General features: G+C 38.9%; 2 protein-coding genes and 2 long non-coding RNA genes across 10 annotated transcripts in view; 2 read left to right on the top strand and 2 right to left on the bottom strand.

Annotated features, from left to right (window-relative positions):
• The window catches only part of L2HGDH (L-2-hydroxyglutarate dehydrogenase), a 38,719-nt gene extending 28,362 nt beyond the window's left edge, over positions 1 to 10,357 (top strand). For all 5 annotated transcript variants that reach the window (XM_072838497.1, XM_072838496.1, XM_072838499.1 and 2 more), the window contains one exon: positions 8,284 to 10,357. In XM_072838497.1, the coding sequence (XP_072694598.1) occupies positions 8,284 to 8,479 (196 nt within the window). In that variant the 3' untranslated portion in view covers positions 8,480 to 10,357. The remainder of the gene's footprint in view (positions 1 to 8,283) is intronic.
• The window catches only part of LOC140639936 (uncharacterized), a 103,281-nt gene that overhangs the window by 17,983 nt on the left and 60,219 nt on the right, over positions 1 to 25,079 (bottom strand). The window lies entirely within an intron of this gene.
• Positions 13,046 to 13,982, bottom strand: LOC140639938 (uncharacterized). The gene is made up of 2 exons (XR_012036593.1): positions 13,715 to 13,982; positions 13,046 to 13,573 (listed from the first exon to the last, which is right to left on the bottom strand). It is a non-coding gene; the product is annotated as an uncharacterized lncRNA (long non-coding RNA).
• Positions 14,723 to 25,079, top strand: part of SOS2 (SOS Ras/Rho guanine nucleotide exchange factor 2) — an 80,337-nt gene continuing 69,980 nt past the window's right edge. For all 3 annotated transcript variants that reach the window (XR_012036572.1, XM_072838495.1, XM_072838494.1), the window contains exon 1: positions 14,723 to 14,878. Coding sequence is in view for 2 of the 3 variants with exons in the window: in XM_072838495.1 (XP_072694596.1) it covers positions 14,792 to 14,878 (87 nt within the window). In the remaining variant the exon portion in view is untranslated. The remainder of the gene's footprint in view (positions 14,879 to 25,079) is intronic.

Below are 25,079 nucleotides of genomic sequence, written 5' to 3'. Positions count from 1 at the left end.
AATATAAAAATCCCTTGAAATGTATACGGTTGTGAATGCAAGAAAGTAAGGGGCATCCAAGGAGGAAAAACATAGAGGAAATTGAAAACCTATGTACTAAGAGGAATTGGTACTGATGCTATTCTGAGTGGGAGTGGGGTAGATTTGCTGATTTGATACAAATATAACTGAGTTTTATTTTTAATTGATGTATGATTTACATACAATGAAATATCCAGATCTTAAGTACTCAGTGGATTTTGGTGTAAGCTCATGTATTTACTAAGAAATAAAACATTAGGAACTTATATTTTAATTGCTGCTAAGGGGAAGGAGGCTTGTCTATAAAAGGTAAGAACTTGGAACTGAGACCCTTGTGTAAAGCCAGGGACTCTTGAAAGGCTATACACTCAGTGAAGAGGAAATCTAGGGAAAAAATGCCCTTGGCACCAGGAAGTGTTAAGGAAAATTTTGTCTGTCCTGGTCTTGGGAGTAGGGGGATCATGGGGTATATAGGGGAAATCTAAAAATCTAGAAGCCTGTGCCTGTCCTCATGAGTGTGTGGAGTTTGAATTTATACCACCAGCTTGATCTAGGAATTTTAAGGGGAGAAGTTAGCTTAAAAAGTAGACCCAGGAGTGCCTGACTGGTTCAGTTCGTAGAACATAGCAACTCTTGATTAATGAATGTTGAGTTCCAACCTCACATTGAGTATAGAGATTACTTAAAAAAAAAAAAAAAAGTAGATCCAGATTTGTTTGAATCCTGCTTCAAACTAACGATTTCTCCCTCTCTCACTTTAAACAAATTAGAAAGAGTCAATCAGGGTAATTTGACCACAGACTGAATATTGTTGACACAAAGCAGTTATTAGTTTTGAATTGTTAAGAATCTTTTTAAAAGAAATGAAATGAAATGACATGCTATCTGGAATTTGGTTTAAAATAATCCAGTTCAAGAGAGGTGCACAGTAAGTGGAGATGTAGATGAAACAAAATTAGCTGCATGTTGATTATTGTTGAAACTAGGTAATATATACATAGCATTTCATTATGCCATTCATTTAATTTTGCATATGTTTTAAAATTTCCATTAAAAAAAAAGTGCTCTGAGGATGGTAATACTCCTGAGATAGAAGCAAATGTAAGACCTCTGTGGAGGGATATAACCTCAACCCAATATCTATTGAATACCGCTAGATAAAGTCCTGCTGAACAGGACCTTGCCATCAAAAGTTATAAAGCACCACATGTGAGAATAAGCAGACAGAATAAATGCCAGAATTAGATCTCTAATAACTTTGGTTAATAGTAATGTTAGAAACCATAAAGTAACCCAGTGAATTTAAATGGATGAGAGTAGTATCAGAAACCATAAAATAACTCAGCAAATTCAAAACAAAAAGGAACAAAAAACATGAAAAAGAATAAGACCCTCTCCCCCAAAATATCTGAGCAATTTTGGAAACCAACTAATTAGAATTTTTTTTTAAAGATTTTATTTATTTATTCATGAGAGACACAGAGAGAGAAAGAGAGAGGCAGAGACACAGGCAGAGGGAGAAGCAGGCTCCATGCGGGGAACCCGATGTGGGACTCGATCCTGGGTCTCCAGGATCATGCCTGGGCTGAAGGCGGCGCTAAACCACTGAGCCATCCAGGCTGCCCTAATTAGAATTTTTAAACTTTAATTTATTTATTTTAAAGATTTTATTTATTTGACATTTATTTTAAAGATTTTATTTATTTGAGCATAAGCAGGTAGAGTGGCAGGCAGAGGAAGAGGGAGGAGCAGGCTCCCCACTGAGCAGGGAGCCCAATGTAGGGCTCCATCTCAGGACCCTGGGATCATGACCTAAGCTGAAGGCAGGTGCTCAAACGACTGAGACACCCAGAATTTCTAGAAATGAAAAATATAGTTCTTAGATTTTAAAACTCAAATGACTAAGTTAATTTCTAGAAATGAAAAATATAGTTCTTAGATTTTAAAACTCAAATGACTAAGTTAGACAATTGGTTAGACCTCCCTTAACAGAAAATTAGTAAGTTAAAAGGTAAATCTGGATAATTTAGAGAATGACATTACAAGATGAAGGTGCATGATATAGAAATTAAAAGATATGGAGAAGAAAATGAGAAATTGCAGGCTATATCTCAGGATTTCCAGAGAAATTGAGAAGAGGCAATACTTTGAAGAAGAGTATTTGAAAATTTCCTGTAATTAATGAAAAGACATAAAATTCATAGAATGCACAGTGAACTCCATCTGAATAAATAAAATACAAGAATGGTAATAGATAATACAACTTCTGAGACTGTACAGGTGGAAAAAGAATATAGAAAACTCAAGGGGCGCTTGGGTGACGCAATGGTTAAGCGTCCTTCTCTTGACTTGGGCTCAGGTTGTGATCTGAGGGTGGGGAGATCAAGCCCCAAGTTGGGCTCCATGCTCAGAGCAGCACCTGCTTGGGATTTTCTCTCCCCTCTCCCTCTGCCCTTCCCCACTGCTTGCACGTGCACTTGTTTTCTCTGTGTCTCTCTAAAATAAATTTTTTAAAAAAGATTTTGTTTATTCATGAGAGATGCAGAGAGAGAGGCAGAGACATAGGCAGAGGGAGAGGCAAGCTCCCTGCAGAAAGCCCAATGCAGGACTTGATCCCAGGACCTGAGGATCACGACCTGAGCCAAAGGCAGATGCTCAACCACTGAATCACCCAGGTACCCTAAAATAAATAAATCTTAAAAAAAAAAAAAAAAGAAAAGAAAAAGAAAACTCAGTAAGTCAAGAAAGGAAGTGAGAAAGACCCAGAAAAATCAAGTTAAATAGCATAAAATAATATAGTAGAAATCAAACCTATCAGTGATTACAATAAATGTAAGTGTACTTAATAGTTCAGACAGAAATTGTCATGTTGGATTAAAAAAATTCATCTATGTGCTAGGCAAATTGCTTATTAGAAGAAAAATGAGTAGGGGGCACATGGCTGGCTCAGTTGGTTGAATGTGTCCAGCTCTTGGTTTCAGCTCAGGTCATGATCTCAGAATCATGAGATCCTGCCCCGCATTAGGTTCCATGCTCAATGTGGAGTCCGCTTAGAGGGGACTTAGAGAGGATTCTCTCTCTACCACTTTCTCTGCCCCTCCCCACTACTTGCTCTCTCTCTCTCTCTCTCTTTCTTTCTCTCCCTCCCTTTCAAATAAATAATTAAAATCTTTTTTAAAAAAAGAAAGATCAGTACTTGTCATTTTAGATAAAATATACTTGAAGGCAAAAACTATTGTTAGCGATAAAGGTCCCTATAAATTGTTGCATAATAACACATGAAATACAGATAACAAAAATTGACATAACTGCAAGCAGAAATCAATAAATCCACAGTTGTGGGTGATTTTTAAGAACTGTCAGTTGTTAGAAGATAGATCAAGCAGGTAAAATATTAAAAGATTTAAATAACACAAGTAAAACACTGAATGGATGTATAGAACTCCCTAACTCCCGTTACAGAATGCTTCTGTTATTCAGGTCCTCAGAAAACCTATACAAAGGTTCAAAAAGTTCTAATCCCTAAATCAAGTTCTCAAGAAAATTCAAAACCTGAGGATAGAAAAACCATGTTCTCTTGTCAATGCAATTAGGGTGAAGATTAGTAACAAAAATACCCCTCCTTCATGTTTGGAAATTGAGTTGGAATAGTTTACTTTCCCCGTACAATATGCTCATGTGAACTTCTATTTTTATTTATTTATTTTTTATTTTTATTTTTTTTTTGAACTTCTATTTTTAGATTAACAGTAGATCCCATGGTGAGTTTTATAAAATACTAAATTGTGCTATTTGGAACTAGTCAAAGATGTCAATTGTAGCCTTTCATAGCTCTTTTCCATCTCACAGGATAATGCCTACCACAGAACAATACAGCAATAAATACAGCACTTTTCAAATGAAGGAATGCCATTAGTTGCATATTCACCTTTTGTTTCTAGACATATTTAAGGGTTTAGAATTTACATTCCCATTAAATTTAGCTATAAATATACCAAAATACATAACTACAGATAGCACTAAGCAAGTCAATGTAACTGAATTCACAAGTATTAAAATTGCTAACATGTCTTTCAGGTATTAAAATAGAATTTTAAAGAATTAGAAGTTAAGGGGCATCTGGATGGCTTAGCTAAGCGTCTGACTGTTGATCTTGGCTTAGGTCTTGGTCTTAGGGTCATGGGTTAGGCCCCATGTTGGGCTTCACGCTGGGTGTTGCACTTACTTTATTTTTGTTGTTGTTGTTGTTGCACTTACTTTAAAAAAATTAGAAGTTAAAAAATTAAAAGTTTCTAGCCTTATTGAGTACTTACTATGTACAAGGCACAAATCTAGACTTGAGGGTGAAGTAGGGGTGTTGTATAAGATGCTGGCCCTTAAGAAATTTATGGTTTACCTGAAATTTCAAGGTATAATGCTCATGTCCAGAGAAGGTATTCTGTGGGAGGAATGCTTATATGTAATCATTCAAAGAAAAACCCTGAAGTTACATTAAGTGCTGAAAAGGGAACATGAAGAATTTTGTACTTTAAACATTTCATGTTAAATAGTTAACTTTAGTTTGAGCTAAAGTGGGATTTTTAGAGAAACAATATTATATATTGTTTTTTACACTTTGGATTACACTTTGAATACTTGGGCAGGAGGGGACCCTGAAAAGAAAGTTGGCGTTTGTAAGAAAAAGTATAAGCACATTTGTAATTGTAGCTAATCAGTATTAACATATTTACTTAGAAGGGGAAGTCAAGGGAATGTACTAATTAAACCTCTGTAAGAGAGGAAAGATTTATTTTGATTACTCAACATCAATGGCTGGTCATGTTGGCCAGCCTTCTGCATGTTGGCCTTCTGCCAGGTAAAAGGAGGAGAACAAGAAAATTTATAGAGATGCTTTTAAGAGCAACAGCAGCATTGTTCAGGAAAAGAGGGGGAAAATGCTGCATTGATGAGCTAAGATAAGCTACAAGTGCAGAATGTGCAAAATAGAGCACGCACTGGCTGATAACATGGTGTATCAGCTGATCTGTATCCTTACCCGAAGAAATTTTAGCTTCAGTCCAGTTCTCTTTGCGTTCTAAGTGTTGTATCTGATTCTTTCTTGGAAATCCTTACACCTTACACATCTCCAGCCCAGATTCCCTGCAGGCTTCTTTAGGGCAGATTATTTAGCTTTCAACCTTGCCTCTCTACAAAGGAACAGTTATAGCTGTGTAACTTTAGGCAAGTTATTTAATTTATTTGTTGTTAAATATAAATGGTGTCAGCCTCTTACATTGTTGTGAGGATTAAAGAGAATTCCTAGAACAGAGAAAGCACTTAGTAAATTATAGTTATCATTATCCTAATATCATTAGAGGGCAGTGCTGTTATAGTGTTCTATCTTCCTCAAATACTTACCTTCATTGGCCCAGAATCATTAAAAATGTTTAACATTGTTTTCTTATTTCTTGAGTCTTGGTGGTGTGTTAGAGGCAGCTGTTTTCTTTCTTCTTTAATTATTATTTTCTTTTAAGTTAGCTCTATGCCCTATATGGGGCTTGAACTCACAACCCCAAGATCAAGACTTTCATGCTCTACCAACCAAGCCAGCCAGACATTCCTAAGGCAGCTGTCTTCAAACTCTGTTTTCTGAACAGTTTTAAGGGAGGTAATTTTTTTTTTAAGTTAAGCAGGATTTATTTTCGTTTGTATGAGGATCCTCTTACAACAGGTTTAGTCAATTCTCCTAAAAATAGTGGCATTCTTTTAAACTATTCTTTTTAGAAACAGCAGTTACATAAATAGAATATTGGATTCAACCTAAAAATGTGGGCCCTAGTTAGCTTTATTATTCTGCATATGATATGACAAAACATTGAGATGTTCTTCACATTTCCAAGCAAATTCCAATTTAAAAAGTTTGTTCTTATCAAACTTCTAAAAACAGCTATTTGAGAGTAAACCAGCAGAGTACTACATCACCCCCAATGAAGTGCAGATGTTATTCTATGCACCAACAAATAACATGGCTAGCTTCTGCATTCCATTTTTACAGAATTTTACACCTATTACACCAAACAATATTTTAAACATTGGCATATAAACTCCCTAATAAGATAAAGCAAAGACATAAGTGTTTATCAGAAACAAAATACACCATCTCTTCCAATCTTCAAACATTATTGCACTTTAACTTTAATAATTTTGATAATGCATTTATGGAACAGCCTGTAGACAACTGATTTTAATAAAGAACACTTTTAAGCAGACATAACTGTCCTAATTGTTTATCAGGTAAGAATTTCACAAACGTTATTAGCAGTAATGGTGGAGCCAGAGAGTATTGCATCATCCCCCATGCTGTATAGCAAGAACCACTGTGGTGGAACTTGTGACCTTTTGTAAGGCCACGACTCTTGTGGCCTGCAGATGTCAGCCCTCATGTCTCCCTATGCTGGTGTGCTGGTTTGGTGATCCACCAGGTGTCAGGATTTCTTGTGATTGCTTTATGGAATGGATCATTGAGGATAACCTCAAAGAATTTGTACATGGAGTTTTTGCCAACCCAGTAAGAATTCAAGACTCTCAGCCCCACAATGGCATCTAGCTCACTCCTCTGCAACAGACTGAAGGCTTTGGGCAAACTTTAGTTGTTTAACACCATGGTGGACAGGCTTGCCCTGTCTTACCCTTAGGAAGTGGGCTTTTTTGGCCACCATATTGCACATGAATCCACTATATGATACCACTTTGCTTGGTCTTGTATACAGGAGGTACTTTTGGATTAAAAAATATTTTATTCAGTGACGAATACCCACCATTTGCTTCAACGTGGATAGAGGGTATTATGCTGAGTGAAATAAGTCAATCAGAGAAGGAACAAACATTATATGGTTTCATTCATATATGAAATACATATGAAATATGAAAAACAGTGAAAGGGAGTATAGGGGAAAGGAGAGAAAATGAGTGGGAAAAATCAGAGAGGGTGACAGAATATGAGAGACTCCTAACTGGGAAACGAACACGGAAGGGGTAGTGGAAGGGGAGGCAGGCAGCGGGATGGGGTGACTGGGTGATGGTCACTGAGGGGGGCACTTGACAGGATGAGCACTAGGTGTTATACTATATGTTGGCAAATTGAACGCCAATAAAAAAATATACAAAAAATATTTTATTCAGATTTCATCTGTAAATTTTAACTGTCTTTAAAAAAACTAATTTGTGAACTCAAGTGTTATAAAGCACTTATAGTAGTAAAGGCTCTTACTGTATTAACATGCTGCCAAGTTAATTCATTTTTGTGCTTTTCCTATCATCTCTGTTAAATCGAAGGTTATCCTGATAGTGAAGGGTAAACTATAGAAAATAATAACAGGGGATCTATGGGTGGCGCAGCGGTTTAGCGCCTGCTTTTGGCCCAGGGCGCGATCCTGGAGACCCGGGATCGAATCCCACATCGGGCTCCCGGTGCATGGAGCCTGCTTCTCCCTCTGATCTGTGTCTCTGCCTCTCTCTCTCTCACTCTCTCTCTCTGACTATCATAAATAAATAAAAATTAAAAAAAATAATAACAAACTACAAAAAATAACTTGCTGCCATTTGCAGATACCGCTCTCCATCAATTTTAATTTACAATCAAAGTACAAAAGTTAATACAATTCTGCAGTGGATATTTAGGAATGCAACTGACATACATAACTCTTACTTTTTGCTTTGTATTAGTCTGAAGAGACTTATTTATTCCCATTGATTTTATAATAAATTCATTTTATAAAGCCAAATTAATACATCTATTCTAATTGTGGATTTCTCTGATACTTTGGGGAAAATACATATTTATAAGTAAATATTCCTTGGTAAGCATTTATTGACACTGTTGTGTGGTAGGCATTATGCTCTAGGCTAAGGATATATTTGACAGGCAACAAACTTCTAGCCTTTGGCTAAACACAAACCTACCTGTTGGGTTTCCACATAATTGTGCATTTAGAAGAAAAAAGACTTTAGGGGATCCCTGGGTGGGTCAGCGGTTTAGTGCCTGCCTTTGGCCCAGGGTGCGATCCTGGGGTCCCGGGATCGAGTCTGCATCGGGCTCCTGGCATGGAGCCTGCATCTCTCTCTGCCTGTGTCTCTGCCTCTCTCTCTCTCTCTATCATGAATAAATAAATAAAATCTTAAAAAAAAAAGAATACTTTATTGATTTAAGAATACTTTGAAACCCACAATTTGTAAAGTGCCCAATTTCTTCCAGTCAGTTGACTACTACTTTTGCTTTTGCAGAGGTCCAGCTGGAGTAAGAGCCCAAGCCCTGGACAGAGATGGAAATCTGGTAGAAGATTTTGTATTTGATGGAGGAGTTGGGGATATTGGAAATCGCATTCTTCATGTGAGAAATGCACCGTCCCCTGCTGCTACTTCTTCTCTTGCAATTTCTGGAATGATTGCAGATGAAGTACAACAAAGATTTAAATTGTAAATAATGTAAGGAGCTAGATATGCATTTTAGTTTCCACATTCAGCAACAAGAATATACCAATTGCATTCTTTAAGGAAAATGATTTGAAAATCTCATTTTTAGGTATCTCATTTAGGTAATAACTGAATTGTTAGAATGCTATAACATAGAAATTATAATTTTTTAAAGTCCATGCTCTTTTACTTTGTGAATAAAGAAGCAAGGTACAGTTGTATCTGTCCTGAATCCCTGACTTTTGTTTTTGACCTCTCCTCACTAACCATGATCTAGATATTTGGCTCTTCTAGAATTTCTGGGAACGATGGCACAAAAAATTGATTATCCCCTTCATTTTTTTGCCTTTATAATATCTAAGCTTTTTTTTTTCTCTACTGAACAAAAAAAATATAGTGTGTTGTAGGTTGCAAACCTTTTAATTTTGAAGAGTATAGGAAAGCTCATATTATTTAGAGCAACAGTATTTGTATTTGGAGATTTAAACTTCTTAATTTAAAGGAAATATATGAAATTTCACATTTTTAAGTAGTTTGAATAAGATTCTATCTTAGCTATAATATTTGCAGGAACTGACTTTGCAAAAGAAACATAAAGCCTTTATTATTCCTAGTTTTTTTTTTATAATTGACTTAGTGTGCAGTTACCACTAAATCCAAACAGCATTACCGTATGAGTGGTTAATTGCCTACTCTTTAGTCTTTTGTGGTTGAGAAACTAAAAGAACTTAGAACTGATAGGTTTTTATGAGAGCAGTTTTAGAATCCTGAATGCTGATATATAGAACTCTAATTTTAAAAATTGTTTACCTCTATATCTCTGTTTTTCAGTCATACCAACTTTCTCAAATATTGGCCAAGATCACTAATTATTCATGCCTACTTGGTTTTCAGGGATCCTATGAACTTTTATGACGATATTTCTTTATTTTGGAGAAATACCTAACTGAGGCATTCACTTTTGTAAACCGCAAAAGTGCCTTACGTTCATGTATACTTCATGAGTATTTTCTATTGTGGCCCAGTGCCAATACTGTATACTGTATATACATGTGTGGTATCTGTTGAAATAATTCTGGCAGTTCAGAAAGTTGGAAAATAGAAATATAAATGAATTTATGGCAGCCTACTGATTGGGGAAACTTTTATTACAGAACCACTATTTAGGTGAGACATTTTCATCCATTCCCTCATATATACTGTCTCAGGATTAATCTTCTACTCTTCATTCTTTCTTCTTATTTCATCAAATCTGTGTGATAGATGAGTAAGGATGTGCATATTGACTGATAGGAAAAACTTCTGTTTTCTTCCTTTTTACTTCAAGCCTCAGTGATTATATTGTTTGAGCTACCTCAGCCATTAATTTGAAAGGCTACATCACCAGCTCATGTTCGAGAAGTAGCACATCCCAGGTATAGACTAGGCAATTATTTGACACTGGGATGAGCATATTGAAAGCATTCAGAAACCACTCACAGAAGAAGCCAGCCTTAATGGTTCTTCATAACAACTGATTCCTCCAAGAAATGTGACACACAGGATATTTTTCTGTTCCATTACAAGACTATTAAGAGATGGAAAATTTTACAATTCTTTATTTCATAAACAGTGAGATTGCATATATACTAAGCTGTGAAAGACTGAAATTACAAAAATAGCTCTTCTAAATTAAAACAGCCCTTATTCCATTTGGGTCTATATCATACCCCAAAAAAACAAGTGAAAAAGATGATTGAAAGTGTTTTGAATGTGTAGGTTATTCTGTTTGTAAAACATATTTATATTAATCGGGTTTTGTTGTGTAATACTGGTATGAAATTTAAAAGTTTTGTGTATTTGAGAGAGGAAAAATGTAAATTAATATTAAAATATTTTAATGAGCCTTGGTGTTGTGAACATAATTTTTTGTTTCATTGAAGCTCTGATTCAGGTAAGTTTTTTGTATGTGAAATATGAACTATCATATTTTCATTAACTATCATTTATATAGCCAATCTTAAAAAATGAAAAAAGTATATTTGTGTATAATATAAAAATTAGGTTTATATTTTAGGTAAAAAGTAGAGCACTTCCCCACTTAGTTTCCTTTCGGTAATGGTGGCACCATCTGGCTGACCTCAATGTCTTCATACTGGAGAGCACCAGGGAACATTGTTTCTGTTCCATAGCAGAGTATATATATGTAACATATAAACACACAGTGCTTTACAGGTGGAAGGGACAATAAATCAATCAAATAGGAGTTTCATAAATAATTATAGTTTCTCTGAGGAAGACATTCTGGTATGCTATCTCTTACAGGGTTGGGTTTCTGGGTATAAGCCTCCCGTAAGGGTTATAGGGCAAATGATCAGTCTGAGAGCTTGCTCTTTTTAGCAGGTGAACTGTAAGAGGACCAGAGTTAGCTACAGCAACAAACCATGAAAGTGAGTGACAATGACATTTATTGTTTCCTGTGGCATTGCTTTGGTTTGCTTCTGACTGGCAGCACTTGTAGCTTTAAATAAATTGAGGAAGTAGAGAGTAAATAGGAGAAATGTTGAGTAAGTCCTTCTTGAAAATGCTTTTCAGTGAGAGAATATTAGTGGTAAAATTTTCATTGCCTTTTAAAATTTGAAATGTGCTTAGATTATTCAAGTTATCTCCCAAAAGCCATTCTAAATTCTAAAAAGACAAAATTACTATTTATCAAATAATTAATATAGCATATTAATTTTAACTCAAATTTATGATCAAGTATAGTATCTTTGTGTTTAATACTTCATTTTTAAAAAAGATTTTAAGTAATCTCTATACCCAACGTGGGGCTCAAACACAACCCTGAGATCAAGTCGTAGGCTCTATTGTCTGAGCCAGCCAGGTCCCCCAATATTTATTTTTTAACACTTGAAGCAAGTGTTTATAATGGGGTTGGAAATTTATTTAAAAATTTAACATTTTGAATAAGTACAGCATTAATGGTTGAAAATTCAAAAGTCCCCAAAATGTACTCAATGAAAATATCTCCTCTCCTCCAAGCCACCTAGTTCTCATTCCTGATGCAACAAAAATTGTCAATATCTCTTGCTCAGCCTCATAGAGGTATATATAATAAAATTCTTCCTCCATTTCTTTTACACAAGTGGTAGGATACTCTACATACTATGTTATATGCCCTGCTCTTTTCACTTTGCACTGTCTCTGATAATGTTCAAGTGGCCTGAACACAGTGGCCTGGTTCTTTTTTTTTTTTTAAAGGTTTTTTTAAAAATTTTTTATTTATTTATGATAGTCACAGAGATAGAGAGAGGCAGAGACACAGGCAGAGGGAGAAGCAGGCTCCATGCACCAGGAGCCCGACGTGGGATTCGATCCCAGGTCTCCAGGATCGCGCCCTGGGACAAAGTCAGGCGCCGAACCGCTGCGCCACCCAGAGATCCCTGGCCTGGTTCTTTTTGAATGATTTTGCAGCTTCTTTTCTATAAATTTACTATTATTTGTTGAACCAGGTCCTTATATCTACTGACGATAATTTAAATTGTTTATTTCTGGGGTACTTTTGTTTTAGCTGTCACAGTACTGCAGTGAATAGCTGTTAAATCGTTTCACATGTGAGCGAATATACCGATAGGACATATTAGAATTTGCTGGGTCAAAGGGTACAACTTCCTGATAGGTCAAGTTGCCCTTGGTAGAGGTTGAACCAATTTAAGCTCTCATGAATAATATATTACAGTACCCATTTCCCCATAGTCTCACCAACATAGTATATAATCAGGCTTTTTGCTGTGCGTGGTTATTCTAATAGGTACAAAATTAATAGAGTAAATTTTTTGTAATATGAGTGAAATTGAGCATTTTTAATATACTTAAGAGACATTTATATTTCCTTTTCTGTGAACCATTTTTTCATATGTTTTATCCATTTTTCCCTTTAGTTTTAGTCCAATTAATTTATAGGAATTATTTTAAGTAGGCCACATGTGTAGCTCCACAAGGGGCTTCAACTCACGACCTTGAGTTTGAGACCTGTCTGAGCTGAGACCAAGAGTCAGATGCTTAAAATTCTGGTGACCCAGGTGCCCCTGTAGGAACTCTTAGATATTAGGGAAATGAACTATTTAGAAAATGAGTTGCAAATATTTTTTTCCAGTTTGTCACCTACCTTTTGGCTTACCTTGTGATTTTTTCCCATTCATTTTTAAAGTCAGTTTATCAATATTCTAGATTTTATATCGTAGTAGAAAAGTCTTTTGTACTTAAGTTATTAACAAATTATTTTATGGTTTTAATTTTTTACATTTAAGTCTTTGACACTCTGCAGTTTATCCTAGTGTAGAGTGTGGGGTTCGGATCCAACATTTTATTCTAGATGGCCCATTTGTCTGGTTGCGATTTTTATGGGTGTCATTCTTGGATTATCCCCACATGCACATGGATCATATTTCTGTTTGCCTAGCCCAGAGATCACAACTCAGATGCCTGTAGAGACTAGGCAGGTTATATAAAAGGGTGAAGAGTGCCAGGTAGGGAGCATAGCCAACTGGAAATGGGATGGCGTACTTTTCTAAAGAGGACAGCCACAACCCAGTGCCTGATGATTATTTATTTGCAGGAGTGCAGCAGGGCCCGGTGTTGTGAGATTTTTGTCAAGAGAAGCTGGAAATCCATTTTTATATAAAATCTCTTGATTTTAAAATGTTAGCAGTTTTAAAATTTAAATATAGTTTGGATAAACAGAGTGTCTTCAGGCCAGATTTGGCTCAGAGAAGGCTTCCAATATCCTTGGCCAACAATGAAACTTACCGCTAACAACTTCACTCTCCTATAAGAAAATACAATCACAGTTTAATAGTTTGACACCCCATTAGGATACAGCTGGAGTTCCGGAAAAGGAGAAAAAAGCGAAGACAGTCTCTATAAGCCAAAGTCTTTGCCATCACTGATTGAAAAAGTAATTGGAGAAATGCAAGCATTTCACTATCCTTTTTTCCCAAGTACCTCGGAATGCGGATGTCTGTGGCTTTATTAGAAGAAAATCGTGATTCAGTGGATACTTGGATTAGAAAAATGAGTTTTCCAGCTCTGCCATTCTGATTTTGCCAAATGACAAATTGGTCTGTGTTTTGTGTTTTGGGAAAGGATAATCGTTTAGTTACCAACCGTGGAAGTGAAGTGTAGCACAGACTCCCCGCCCCCCGGCCCCAACCCTGCTCTGCCTTTCCCTTCCTCGTTGCCGGTTGCTGATCCCACGTCTCACCGCCTTCAATCCCCGAGACCTCACTCGACGAGACAGTTCACCATCTCCTAGACACACGACAGCCCTGTAGAGCACACGGCCCGAACGCGGTCTCTCCATCCTCAACCTCTTCCCGTGACCGCGATACCGGGGCTCCGAGAGTGGCATCGAATCAGGCCCGTCTCGGGAAGGTCGAGAGAGGGGAGCGTGTGTGTAAAACGCAGTGGAGTGGGGTGGTCTGTGAGAAGGGCCCCCGGCGGGCCCCGGCACGGGCCGACCCCCCCCCGCCCCGCCGGCCGGCCCCGGAGCCCCCACCGCCCCGCCGCCCCGCCACCCCGCGACCGGCCGGCGCCTCAGCCCGCTCCGCGGCGCGCATGCTCCGTGCGGGGCTTCTCCGGCGACCCGGGATAATGAGCGCCGGGCCCAGGGGGCGGGCCGAGCGGCGACTGCCGGAGCCCGGAGCTCGGCGGCTGCCCCCGGGCGCGGTGCGCGGCTGCCGCAGGGCCGACGGCGGCCGCCAGCGCTGTGCGCGGGAGTGGGGCTCGCCCGCCCGAAGCGCACGCCCGCTCGGTCCCCAGGGCCCTCTGGAGGTGACTCGGGCGGGCCGGGCGGCGCTGCCTGTCGGGAGGGCGGGGATGAGGCGCTGAGGAGACGAGCTGCCGCCGCCGTAGCGGGAGTCGGGGCGGGGGCGAGGTCAGCAGTGTCCCGCGCCGGGGGGCGAACCCAGACAAAGGAGGAGGAGCCGCCCGAGGAGCGGGCCAGCGCCGCCGGGGAAGGAGGCCGCCGTCTCGGTCGCAGCCGGGGTCGCCCGGGCCCTCGGGCCGCCGCGCTTCCTCCGCGGACGCCGCGCGAGGCGAGGCCGCCGGGGCCGAGGAAACCGCCCCCGGAGCGCCCGCCCGCCGGCGCCGCCCCCGAGCCGCCTCGGCCGGAGCTGCGGCCCGGGCGGGAGGCGGCGGCGGCGGCCGGCGAGGCGAGGCGAGGCGAGGCGAGGCGAGGCGAGGCGAGGCGAGGCGGCCCGCTCCCTGCCTGTCAGGCCGCCCGCCCGGCCCAGCTCGGTCCGCGGGCCGCCCCCGATGCGGAGGCGCTGCGGCCGGGGCCATGCAGCAGGCGCCGCAGCTGTACGAGTTCTTCAGCGAAGAGAACAGTCCGAAATGGCGGGGACTGCTGGTCTCGGCCCTGCGGAAGGTCAGTGCTGGTGTCCGGGCGGCCGCGGGGGCTGCGGCGGCTGAGCCGGGCGGCGGCGGCGGGGGCGGGGGGTGGGGGGTGGGGGTGCCGGGCCCGGGCCCCCGCGGGCTTCTAACGGGGAGCTGCGCGTTCTCCCAGTGCTCGGGTCCCGCGGGCCGGGCCATTGCTCAGGGGCCGGCCCTGTCTGGGGGGCTCCGAATTGCCTGTTGCATCCAAAAGGACGTTTTCTCAAGTTTTTGCCTGGCCCCGGAAGGAAGGTTTTGTTATGATCGTAAAAATGGATTTCATGTTGCAGTCGTTTCGTCAGGCAACTTCCGCCGTTGGCCAATTTGTTGTCCTCAGGCTGGATTAGGGCAAGAGAAAGTCTCGCTGGTGTTTACACAGTTTCTAAAACAAAAGTTCATATCCAGGCCCGGTAATTACTTTTAATCAGGCACTTTGGGGGTGTTCCTTTAGGCACTTGGCTTGTCAAGAGCGTCCACTGATGAGGCAGTACTTTTTCGTACGCTCGGTGTGTTTCACGTGTGAAATGTCAGGGAGCCCTGATACACACACTCGTTTTACAATTCTTGAGGGAAATTTAAAGTGCTTCCTCACTTCCTGCGAAAGGTGTCCTACTTGTTTACAAGAGATTTAAGAAATTTGGTGTTTCTTCAGTGGGTGCACTTTAGAACTTGAAATGTTTTAAGGAGGCAAAAACGCGCCCCATTTAAAAAAAAAAATCAACCTTTCGAGTTTGGGTGTATCCCCTGGGTGCATCTCTCTCCTGGAGATGAGCCTTCATTTGTGAATTTAGGTAATAACCATACTATTATTTTTATAATAAACCTTATTATGAGGTCAAGACGAATTTAGAGACTGAAGGATTAGACATCAATCCTGCTTAACATGGGCTTCCATTGCCATTGATGCAAAGGGGTTAGTATGTCTGCATTTTGTGCAGAATATCCAAGAATGAATTTTAAAGTAATAAAAAATAAACATTAATTTAAAAGACTGAACTTGAAAATAAATCTTCGTATAATTTCTATAAGTGAAAGGAAGAAGTATATTTTAAAGGTAAGAACATTTTCCTCATACATTCAGAGTTTCAGATTTTCCATTGTTTTCATAATTCTCGCAAGGAGATACTGCCTTCATTGGGCCAAACACCAAGTCATACCTTTTCTTTCTTTCTTTTTTTTTTAAAGATTTTATTTACTTATTAATGAGAGACAGAGAGAGGCAGAGACACAAGGCAGAGGGAGAAGCAGGCTCCATGCAGGGAGCCTGAGGTGGGACTCGATCCTGGGACTCCAGGATCAGGCCCTGGGCCAAAGGTGGCGCTAAACCGCTGGGCCACCCGGGCTTCCCAAAGTCGTGCCTTTTCATACCTTGGTGGAGGTAACTAGGGGCAGTTATCATTTCACTGGCATACTAGGTGTTGAAGTTAATTGACTTTACTTCCATGGGCAGCCTGATTCTACAAGGAGAGGGAAAGAAATGGAAGCCTGCTGAGTGGTGATAATGAACACCAGCCTGAGCTGAAAAGTAAAAGGGGATATGCTTAGATAGTAACCGACTCTGATGTGAGTAATTGCACTCAGCAGAAGGTGGTAGGCATGTATTGTTGGCAGTGTGATGCAGGTATCTACCTATTGGTACTTTATGGTAGCAAATAGTATTTGAATGTGTGTTGCATAATTTATTCATTGGGTAGCTTTGACCCTAATAATCCCCCATGAACAGAGACAGATTTACTTCTTCAGATTAGGCTGACAACAAAGCCAGAACAAACATCCTAGTCCATTGCTTTGAGACTGTTAATTTGCATTTTATGCTGTGCTCCTTTATCTGGAGCTCAGGTGTCTTACAGATCTGTATTGTCTTGTACCACAGTTCTCGTAGATCCTTTGCTTATGGAATACATCTAAGAAAATTTGGTCTTTTGTGGTGAAATGAATTCAGAAAACAACTTCTATTCATTAATTTACTGTTACAGAATTGAGATATATTGCTACGGAAGACATTTTTCATATTTTTGGAAAATTTTTGGTGTTAGTAATTTGGATTATGTCTAGTTTTGTAGCATTTGGGTATTTGTGGTATTGCAACACGTAGGTTTATGGAGCCTGCTAAGAGTTATTGCTCATAAGGAGCTCAAGGTTCACTCTTCCTTTGTAGGATGTGTTACATTCTGGAATGTACCTGCCAGCCATACCTTAGTACAATGAAAAATCCCACCATTTGTAGAAAGGCTCTGTCTTTACATTCAAAGCATGTAGAACTTGGCTTGCTTCCTTCTTCCAGCTAACAATTTCAAAGACTACTGAGATTAGTAGTAGTAGAGTAGCAGTAGTATTGGACTACTAGGGTTTTTTCTCCTCCAGTTGGCTCTTTCCTCCATTAAACATGTGGGACACTTCATTTAGCTTTTTTTTTTCTTTTTTCTTGAACTTTACTTTTATCCTTGTATTTTTTAATTGAAGTATAATTGACATTAACATTTATTGAACACATCTTAGGCAGTAGGCACCATGCTGGAACTAAGATTACAAAGATACATAAAAGCAGGGGACCTGCTCTAAAGGTGTTTAGAAGATTTTAAACTTTTTGGTTTTGGTTTATATAAATGAGATAGATAGCAATTAGGAGCTCAGAGTTACATAATGAATATATGTGTGTGTGAAAAGAGCAATATAGTTTAATCGGTTCTATCCGATTCTACTTGGGCATCTTGGTGAAACCTCTAAAACTTAAATTTTCTGGAAGCTAAAATCATGACTCACACAAATATAAATGAATGTGTGTCCATGATTTTGATTCAACTTATTATTTAATAAGGGAACTATATGAAAATTGTAGGAGGTAAGTATTTATAGGCAATTTAATAAAGTAATATTAAGATAGGATTGCTGGGTTAGATACAAAATTAGTTAATATCCTGTAGGAATATAAACAGTAAGTTTTGGATTGTCTTTTCCACCGATTTGAAATTACTTGTATCTGTACCAGACAAAAATCTCAATGTTAATCTTACAGATTTGCAAAATAGTCCAGTCCGTAGAGCGTATTCAGAGGTTTGAGCACAGCATTGTACTGAAAAACACCTGTAATATCCTTTGCTTATTTTCAAGTTTTGGCTAATTTTTATGAAAATCAGGTTATATGGTGAAATCACTGTTGTTGACCCCGAAAATACAGGGAATTTTTTTACACCAACATTAAATATTTATTTCACTACATAGAAACACAAACATAATAGATTTATGGAAAAATAATTTTGGAAATAGAAATGTGTTCCTTAACTTTTTGTTTTGTTTTTATTTAACTTTTTTTTTTTAACTTTTAAAACAACTTTAGGTAGAGCATTTAAATACATAAACTACAAAGGGTAAAGCAGAGGGAAATGACATTACTAATAGATAATACGTGGATTGTTAACATTACTGCTAAATTATGTATCTTCCTTAAAAGAGCCAGAAACATAAATGCCTTTACCACTACTCCCCAAGAACATTGAAGTTATTGTATTACTTGGGAGGAAAAAAAGCGTGGGGATATACTTGTAAATGCAGCTTATTACCTGTGTCTTTGAAATGCCTTTGGTACTTTGTGTAGGTATATTGATTATATGCTGAAAAAAATCAGTGTAAGCCTTCTACATATGGGAAACATGCCTTAAAGTTTTTTTTAGTTCCTGATACTTCCTTGTAGATGCCTTTTCTGTCAGGTGTTCTTCACCAGGCTAATTGTGGAAAAGAAAATCTCTCGTTTTTCTATCTGTAGTTACAAATGTCATGAGACTTAGAAAGGATTGATTGAATTACTTTGTTCCTGACTCTAATTCAGGTTAAATATGAACTCCCAGTCCCAAACATTACAGTTTGCCTTTACATATCTGTCTAAAATGTAAGAGGTATGAGACAATGTCTGAGTTAATTAAATAGCAGTCTATGGCAAGGAAGAAGAGGATAGGAGGTTTTGGTTTAGAAATGGTTTTGTGTGGGGATCCCTGGGTGGCTCAGTGGTTTAGCGCCCGCCTTCGGCCCAGGGCTTGATCCTGGAGTCCCGGGATCAAGTCCCACATCAAGGCTCCCTGCGTGGAGCCTGCTTCTCCCTCTGCCTGTGTCTCTACCCCTCTCTCTCTCTCTCTCTCTCTCTCTCTCTCTAATGAATAAATAAAATCTTTAAAAAAATGTTTTTGTGAACTCTGAAAGATTTTAGTGTTTCTGCCTTTGTACTACAGTGTCTTGGAACCATTTTAAAAGACTACTCTGGATCTTTCTGGACCCAGAAGAAAAGGATAGGGTGCTTTGAGAAAATAAAATTGGTGTCACTGACATCAGAGGTTCAAGGAAGACTTCTCTAGGGAAGTAACACTTGTGCCGAGTTCTGGAGGATATGTTTAAGTATTTATTGAATGCCTCCTGGGTGTCCTGCACTACTCTTGATACTGAGATTGTAGTGAGACCCCCGCTCTCATAAAGCTTCTATTCTAAATGTCTCTGTGGGAGAGGCCTGGGAAGGACAGACGATAAAGGACTATTATCTGAAAGATCAATAGGAATTAACAAGACAAAGGGGAGGTAAGAAAGGTTTTGAGCCTGAGAGAAATTTTGACTGGTTTTAAAAAACTAAGACAAAATGAAAAGAAGAGGCTAGTTGGTAGACCAGGTTAAGGTTTCTACCTGAGAATAAGAAGCCTTGTAGTATTATTTATGTAACAAAATAATTAGATTAACTTGATCAAAATTGCTTTTTTAAAAGATCACTCCAACCAAAAGCTAGAAATGAATAGGATGTCCTATGATTTTTGTGTATGTGACGTCAGGCCTGTCCTGGATTTCCTAAAGCCACTGAATATAACAGTAGAACTCCAGCGAGTCATTTGGAATTGTTCCAAACTAATAATGACCCAAACTGACCCAAGGGGTTCAGCCAGAACTGGATGAGCATTAGGAACGCATTTTAACTTGCTGCATTTAGCTCCCTGTCAGCCATGATTTAGTAGTCGCCCTCTATTTTCAGTTTAATTTTGGTATGGTATATTTGGAGCAATAATATTCCATTAAAGTGTTTTATGCTGACTACCCAAAGCATTACCTGTGTTACCACTTGACATAAATCAAGTATATGTCTTTTATATTAACCATGGCCTCTCTTTCAAGGGAACAGTAGTTTGATTATATCCTCTGTTAGCCTGCATATTTGAATCAGGAAGGAATTTTAATGGAACTAATGGATTTAGCATTATCTCATGTAGTCACGTTAAAAATTAACAACCTAAAACTCTTTTCTTCTTTCACATAAGAACATATAATAGTAGAAAGCCTTTGAAATATGTAATGTGTTATACACTTCACATTTTAGTGTGTGGAGATGAAGCAAAACAATGAAAATAACATCTAGATCTAGATATGAATACTAGTATTCTTTTTTTTTCTAGTATTCTCTTCTAAGTAAAGTTTTGATTCTTCCTGTTTTCTTCACTAAATCAGTTTGTAAACTAAAACATTACCTCTTCTATAGCACTTTATAATTCTTTTAAAAATAACCCATTAGCAGCATTTGGCAGTTGAACTCTTCTTTCTTGAAATCCTTTCCTTGTTTGGCTTCCAGGACACCAACCTCTGCAGGCTTTTTCTCTCTGGCTGTTCCTTTTAGGTCCTCCTCCTCTTCTACCCAAACTATATCATTCTGACCTCCCCAGAGGGGCGGTTTTTGGACTTTAATTTCTACTTACAGTCACTCATAGATCCCATCCAGCCTCATGGCTTCGCATGTCATCTGTATCTCATGATTTCCATATTTTTATTTTTGGCTCAGTCCTCTTTCCTGTGTTTGGATAACCAACTTCTTTCTGGATGACTTCCACATAGGTGTGTGATAGGAATCTCAACCAATTCTGAGCTCCTTCTCTTCCTCCCAAAACTTGCTCCTTATGTAGTGTTTCTTGTATCAGTAAATGGCTAACGACTTTGTCCTTCTCATTACTCCAAATAAAAATCTGGAGCTATTCTTGAATCTTGTCTTCCTAATCTGTCTAAATCTGTTTAGCTTTACTTCAGAAACTGTAGGTATACTCAACCATTGTTTTTTACTCTTCCACTTCTACCACCTGGGACCAAGCCATCATTAATCTCTTTGAGTGTTAAAATAACCTGTACATGGTCTTGGCTCTTCTGCCCTTGCCCCCATTCAGCCTTTTCTCAACACAGCAGAAATAAGTGAGATATTTTCATTTCTTTGTTCACAACTCTCATTGCTTCTCAGAATAAAAGTCTAAGTCCTCTCAATAGGTTACTGCACTCCACTGCTGCCCCCTTAACTTTTCCGTCTCTGACTTCATTTACTTTCCCTTTTTTGCTGTGTTCCTTCCCCACAGTGGCTTCCTTGTATCTGCAGACACATTTTAATGTGTAGATGTATTCTAATCTCAGGGTTTTTGTACTTGCTATTTCTTCTGCCTAGAACAACCATCCCAGAGATTATGTCCCTGTACCTCCTTCATTTTCAGACAAACATAATTTATTATTATTTTTTAAAGATTTTAATTATTCATGAGAGACACAGAGAGAGACAGAGACATAGGCAGAGGGAGAAGCAGGCTCCATGCAGGGAGCCTGTTGTGGGACTCAATCCCAGGACTCCCGGATCATGCCCTGGGCCAAAGGCAGGCGCTAAACTGCTGAGCCACCCGGGGATCCCCAAGACAAACATCATTTAAAGAGGACTCTTCTTGGAGCCTATTTAAAGCTACTGCATCCCTTGCTTCCTGGACATTCCTATATAGATGTTTACCATAAAACCCAATCCAAGCTTATTATCACTTTCTAAAACCTCCAGTATAAATGATATACTCAGTTTTGAACCCAGAAATCTGGTCATCATCCTGTCTTCCATCTCACATGAGGCTCAGATCTAATCAACATTGAGTCTTGATTTTTTTCTCCTAAATCAGAGGGTTTTTTTTCTTTAGTTTTTTGTTATGTATCTCCCAAAGAATTTTTTAATTGCACGTTTTTATGTTGACATCTAAAAATTTTCATCTTCAAATTCAGATAGTTGCAGTATAATTTTATATGTGTTCTAAATACTGATATTTAAAATAAAACAGTTATTTATTTATTTATTTATTTATTTATTTATTTATTTATTTAATCATGAGAGACACACAGAGAGAGAGGCAGAGAGATAGGCAGAGGGAGAAGCAGGCTCCCTGCGGGGAGCTGGATGTGGGACTGTATCCCAGGACCTCGAGATCACGCCCTGAGCTAAAGGCAATCAGACAGACGCTCAACCGCTAAGCTACCCAGGTGCCCCTCCATCAGTCTTTTAAATATATCCAGTGAAATCTAAGTACCATAACATGTTGATATCCACCATTGATCCTTTATACATGACAAAGTGCTTTAAAAAAATTTTTTTTTATTTTAATTCCAGTTAACATACAGTGTTATATTAGTGTCAGGTATTCAATATAGTGATTCAACAATTCCATACATCATCTGGTGCTCATGACAAGTGCCCTCCTTAATCCTCATCTATTTTACTCAAACCTCCATCTTCCTCCCCTGTGGTAACCATCACTTTGTTCTCTGTTATTCTTAATTATGTGTTTCTTGGTGTTTCTCTCTCTCCAAATTTTTCCCCTCTGCTCATTTGTTATATGTTAAATTCCACATGTGAGTGAAATCATATATTTGTCTTTCTCTGACTTGTTTCACTTTGCATTATACTTCACGTCGTTGCAAATGGGACAAAGTGCTTTTTTTTAACAGCTGGAAATTTTACATTATACTTTATTCTCTGTGAACTTTTCTATTTCCTCTGCATAATTCTAATACAGTATGTTTATACTTAAGAGTCTTTGATCCTTCCATTATACTTTCCTCAACAACAAAAATGTCTGCTTTTTGAATTTTTAAAAATCTCTTCAGTGACTGTGAAGCATTGAAATTTTTCTACTACAGTGCCTAGGTGGCTCCATTGGTTAAGCATCTGCCTTCTGCTTGGGCTGTGATCCTAGGGTCTTGAGACCAAACCCCTGCTGAGCAGGGAGCCCACTTGTCCTTCTCCCTCTACTCTTCCCTCCCCTACCCCCACTCCTGCTCTCTCTCTTCTCACTCTCAAATACATGAATACAATCTTAAAAAATATATATTTCTTTTAGGCTGAATTGCTATTAGGACATAGTTGGTCAAAAGACCTTGCTTCTTCAAGGCCAGGAGGAATGCATCTGCTGCTGTTTCTTAGCTCATTCTTTTAGATCATCTTTTAAAGGACTCATTTGGGTCAGGCCTAACTAACTAGGGTGCCAATCTTGATTAATTCAAAGTCATGGATTTTAGAAAATTAGTACTTAGAAAGCTTTATTGAATATGGATTGTTCAGTGACATCTATGTGGTTGTTTGCGTTGGTTTTAAATTAGTTCATGTTTCATGGGTGACTATTATTGCTAGAATGAGATAGGGTCTTGCAGGAGTGAATCACAGTTCAGCATCAATTCTATTCTTGTTTCCCATTTCTGGAGATATAAGCCCTGAGAACCCTCATTAACATAAATAGAAGAAAAATTTAAAGCACTCAAGGTTATTTTTAATTTTTTTTTATTTTTAAAGATTTTATTTATTTATTCATGAGAGACACAGGGAAAGAGTCAGAGACACAGGCAGAGAGAGAAGCAGGCTCGATGCAGGGAGCCTGATGTGGGACTCGATCCTGGGACTCCAGGATCACACCCTGGGCAGAAGGCAGGCACTCAGTCGCTGAGCCACCGGGCATCCCTCAAGCTTATTTTTAAAACTTCTTTAAAATTATATGCCTCTCTCTATATATATATATATTTAAAGATTTTTTTTCATGAGAGGCACAGAGTGAGGCAAAGACATAGGCAGAGGGAGAAGCAGGCTGCCTGAGGGGAGCCTGATGTGGGTGGGATTCAATCCCGGACCCCGGGATCATGCGCTGAGCCAAAGGCAGACAGATAGATAGATGCTCAATCACTGAGCCACCCAGGCGTCCCCCCAAAATCATTTTGTTATCTATCAAAAAGTTAGTCTTAATGATATGTAAGCCAGTAGCTCATTTAGGTTCTACTGCAATTTTAAGGTAAAAAATTGGAAACCACCTGACTTGCAGAATGATTTGTTGCCTATCTTTAAAACTATTCATTTTTTCATTTTCTAGCTTTTCCAGGACATGCCCAAAGACTAGTAATTATAACTATTACTTTTTTTTGCTTAAAGATACTTTGTTTAGTCCAACATATCAAAGAAAGTTTGGGAAAATGAAAATAGTGTTAGGTTTAGTACACTTCATTATGATGATATTTATTAATAACATGTATTTTACCTTATCATATTCTTTAAACATATTTTCATTGAATCCTTGGAACTATATCTCTAGTTCATTGTATTTGTTTTCTGTTGCTGCTTAACAAATTATTACAAACTTTAGCGGCTTATTACAACACGAATTTGTCTCAGTTTCTGTAAGTTAAAAGTCTAGGTACAGTTTAGCTAGGTTCTCTGTTGGGGTCTCCATCAAAGTTTTGGCTGGTGCTGCCGTCTTCTCTGAGGCATGGGGTCCTCTTCCAAGCTCATGGAGTTATTGGCAAAATTTATTTCCTTGCGGTTGTATGTCTGAGGCCTTCAGCTCCTAGAGGCTGCTTTAACATGTCAGTTTGCTTCTTCAAGGCCAGGAGGAATGCATCTGCTGCTGTTTCTTAGCTCATTCTTTTAGATCATCTTTTAAAGGACTCATTTGGGTCAGGCCTAACTAAGGTGACAATCTTAATTAATTCAAAGTCAACCGATTAGGGACCTTAGTCACTTTCACCTTCTATGGTAACTTGATCATAGGAATGATATCCCATCATATTCACAGATCCTGTCCACACTCCAGAGGAGTACACAGAGCATGTATATCAAGGGGTGGGAATCCTAGGGGCACTTTAGGATTCTGCCTACTATGCTTATCCATTTAATGTAAAGTATCCACCACATAACCAAATTGGTAAGTTTTGTTGTCAAGCCAGCCACCCTCATCATCATTTATCTTCTTTGAGACAAGGTCTGACTTAATTTTTCAGTTCAAATGAATGTGTTAATACATGTAACATGCCAAACATCCCACTTCTGAATTCTAATTGTAAGATAGAAAAATAGTTAAGGTGTGAAAACTTGCTTTTAATTTCTTCTCTTGAGTGAAAGAAGG

Source organism: Canis lupus, chromosome 9 (assembly GCF_048164855.1).
Source record: "Canis lupus baileyi chromosome 9, mCanLup2.hap1, whole genome shotgun sequence".
Taxonomy (NCBI): domain Eukaryota; kingdom Metazoa; phylum Chordata; class Mammalia; order Carnivora; family Canidae; genus Canis; species Canis lupus.
This window is presented reverse-complemented; position numbering and strand designations above follow the sequence as displayed.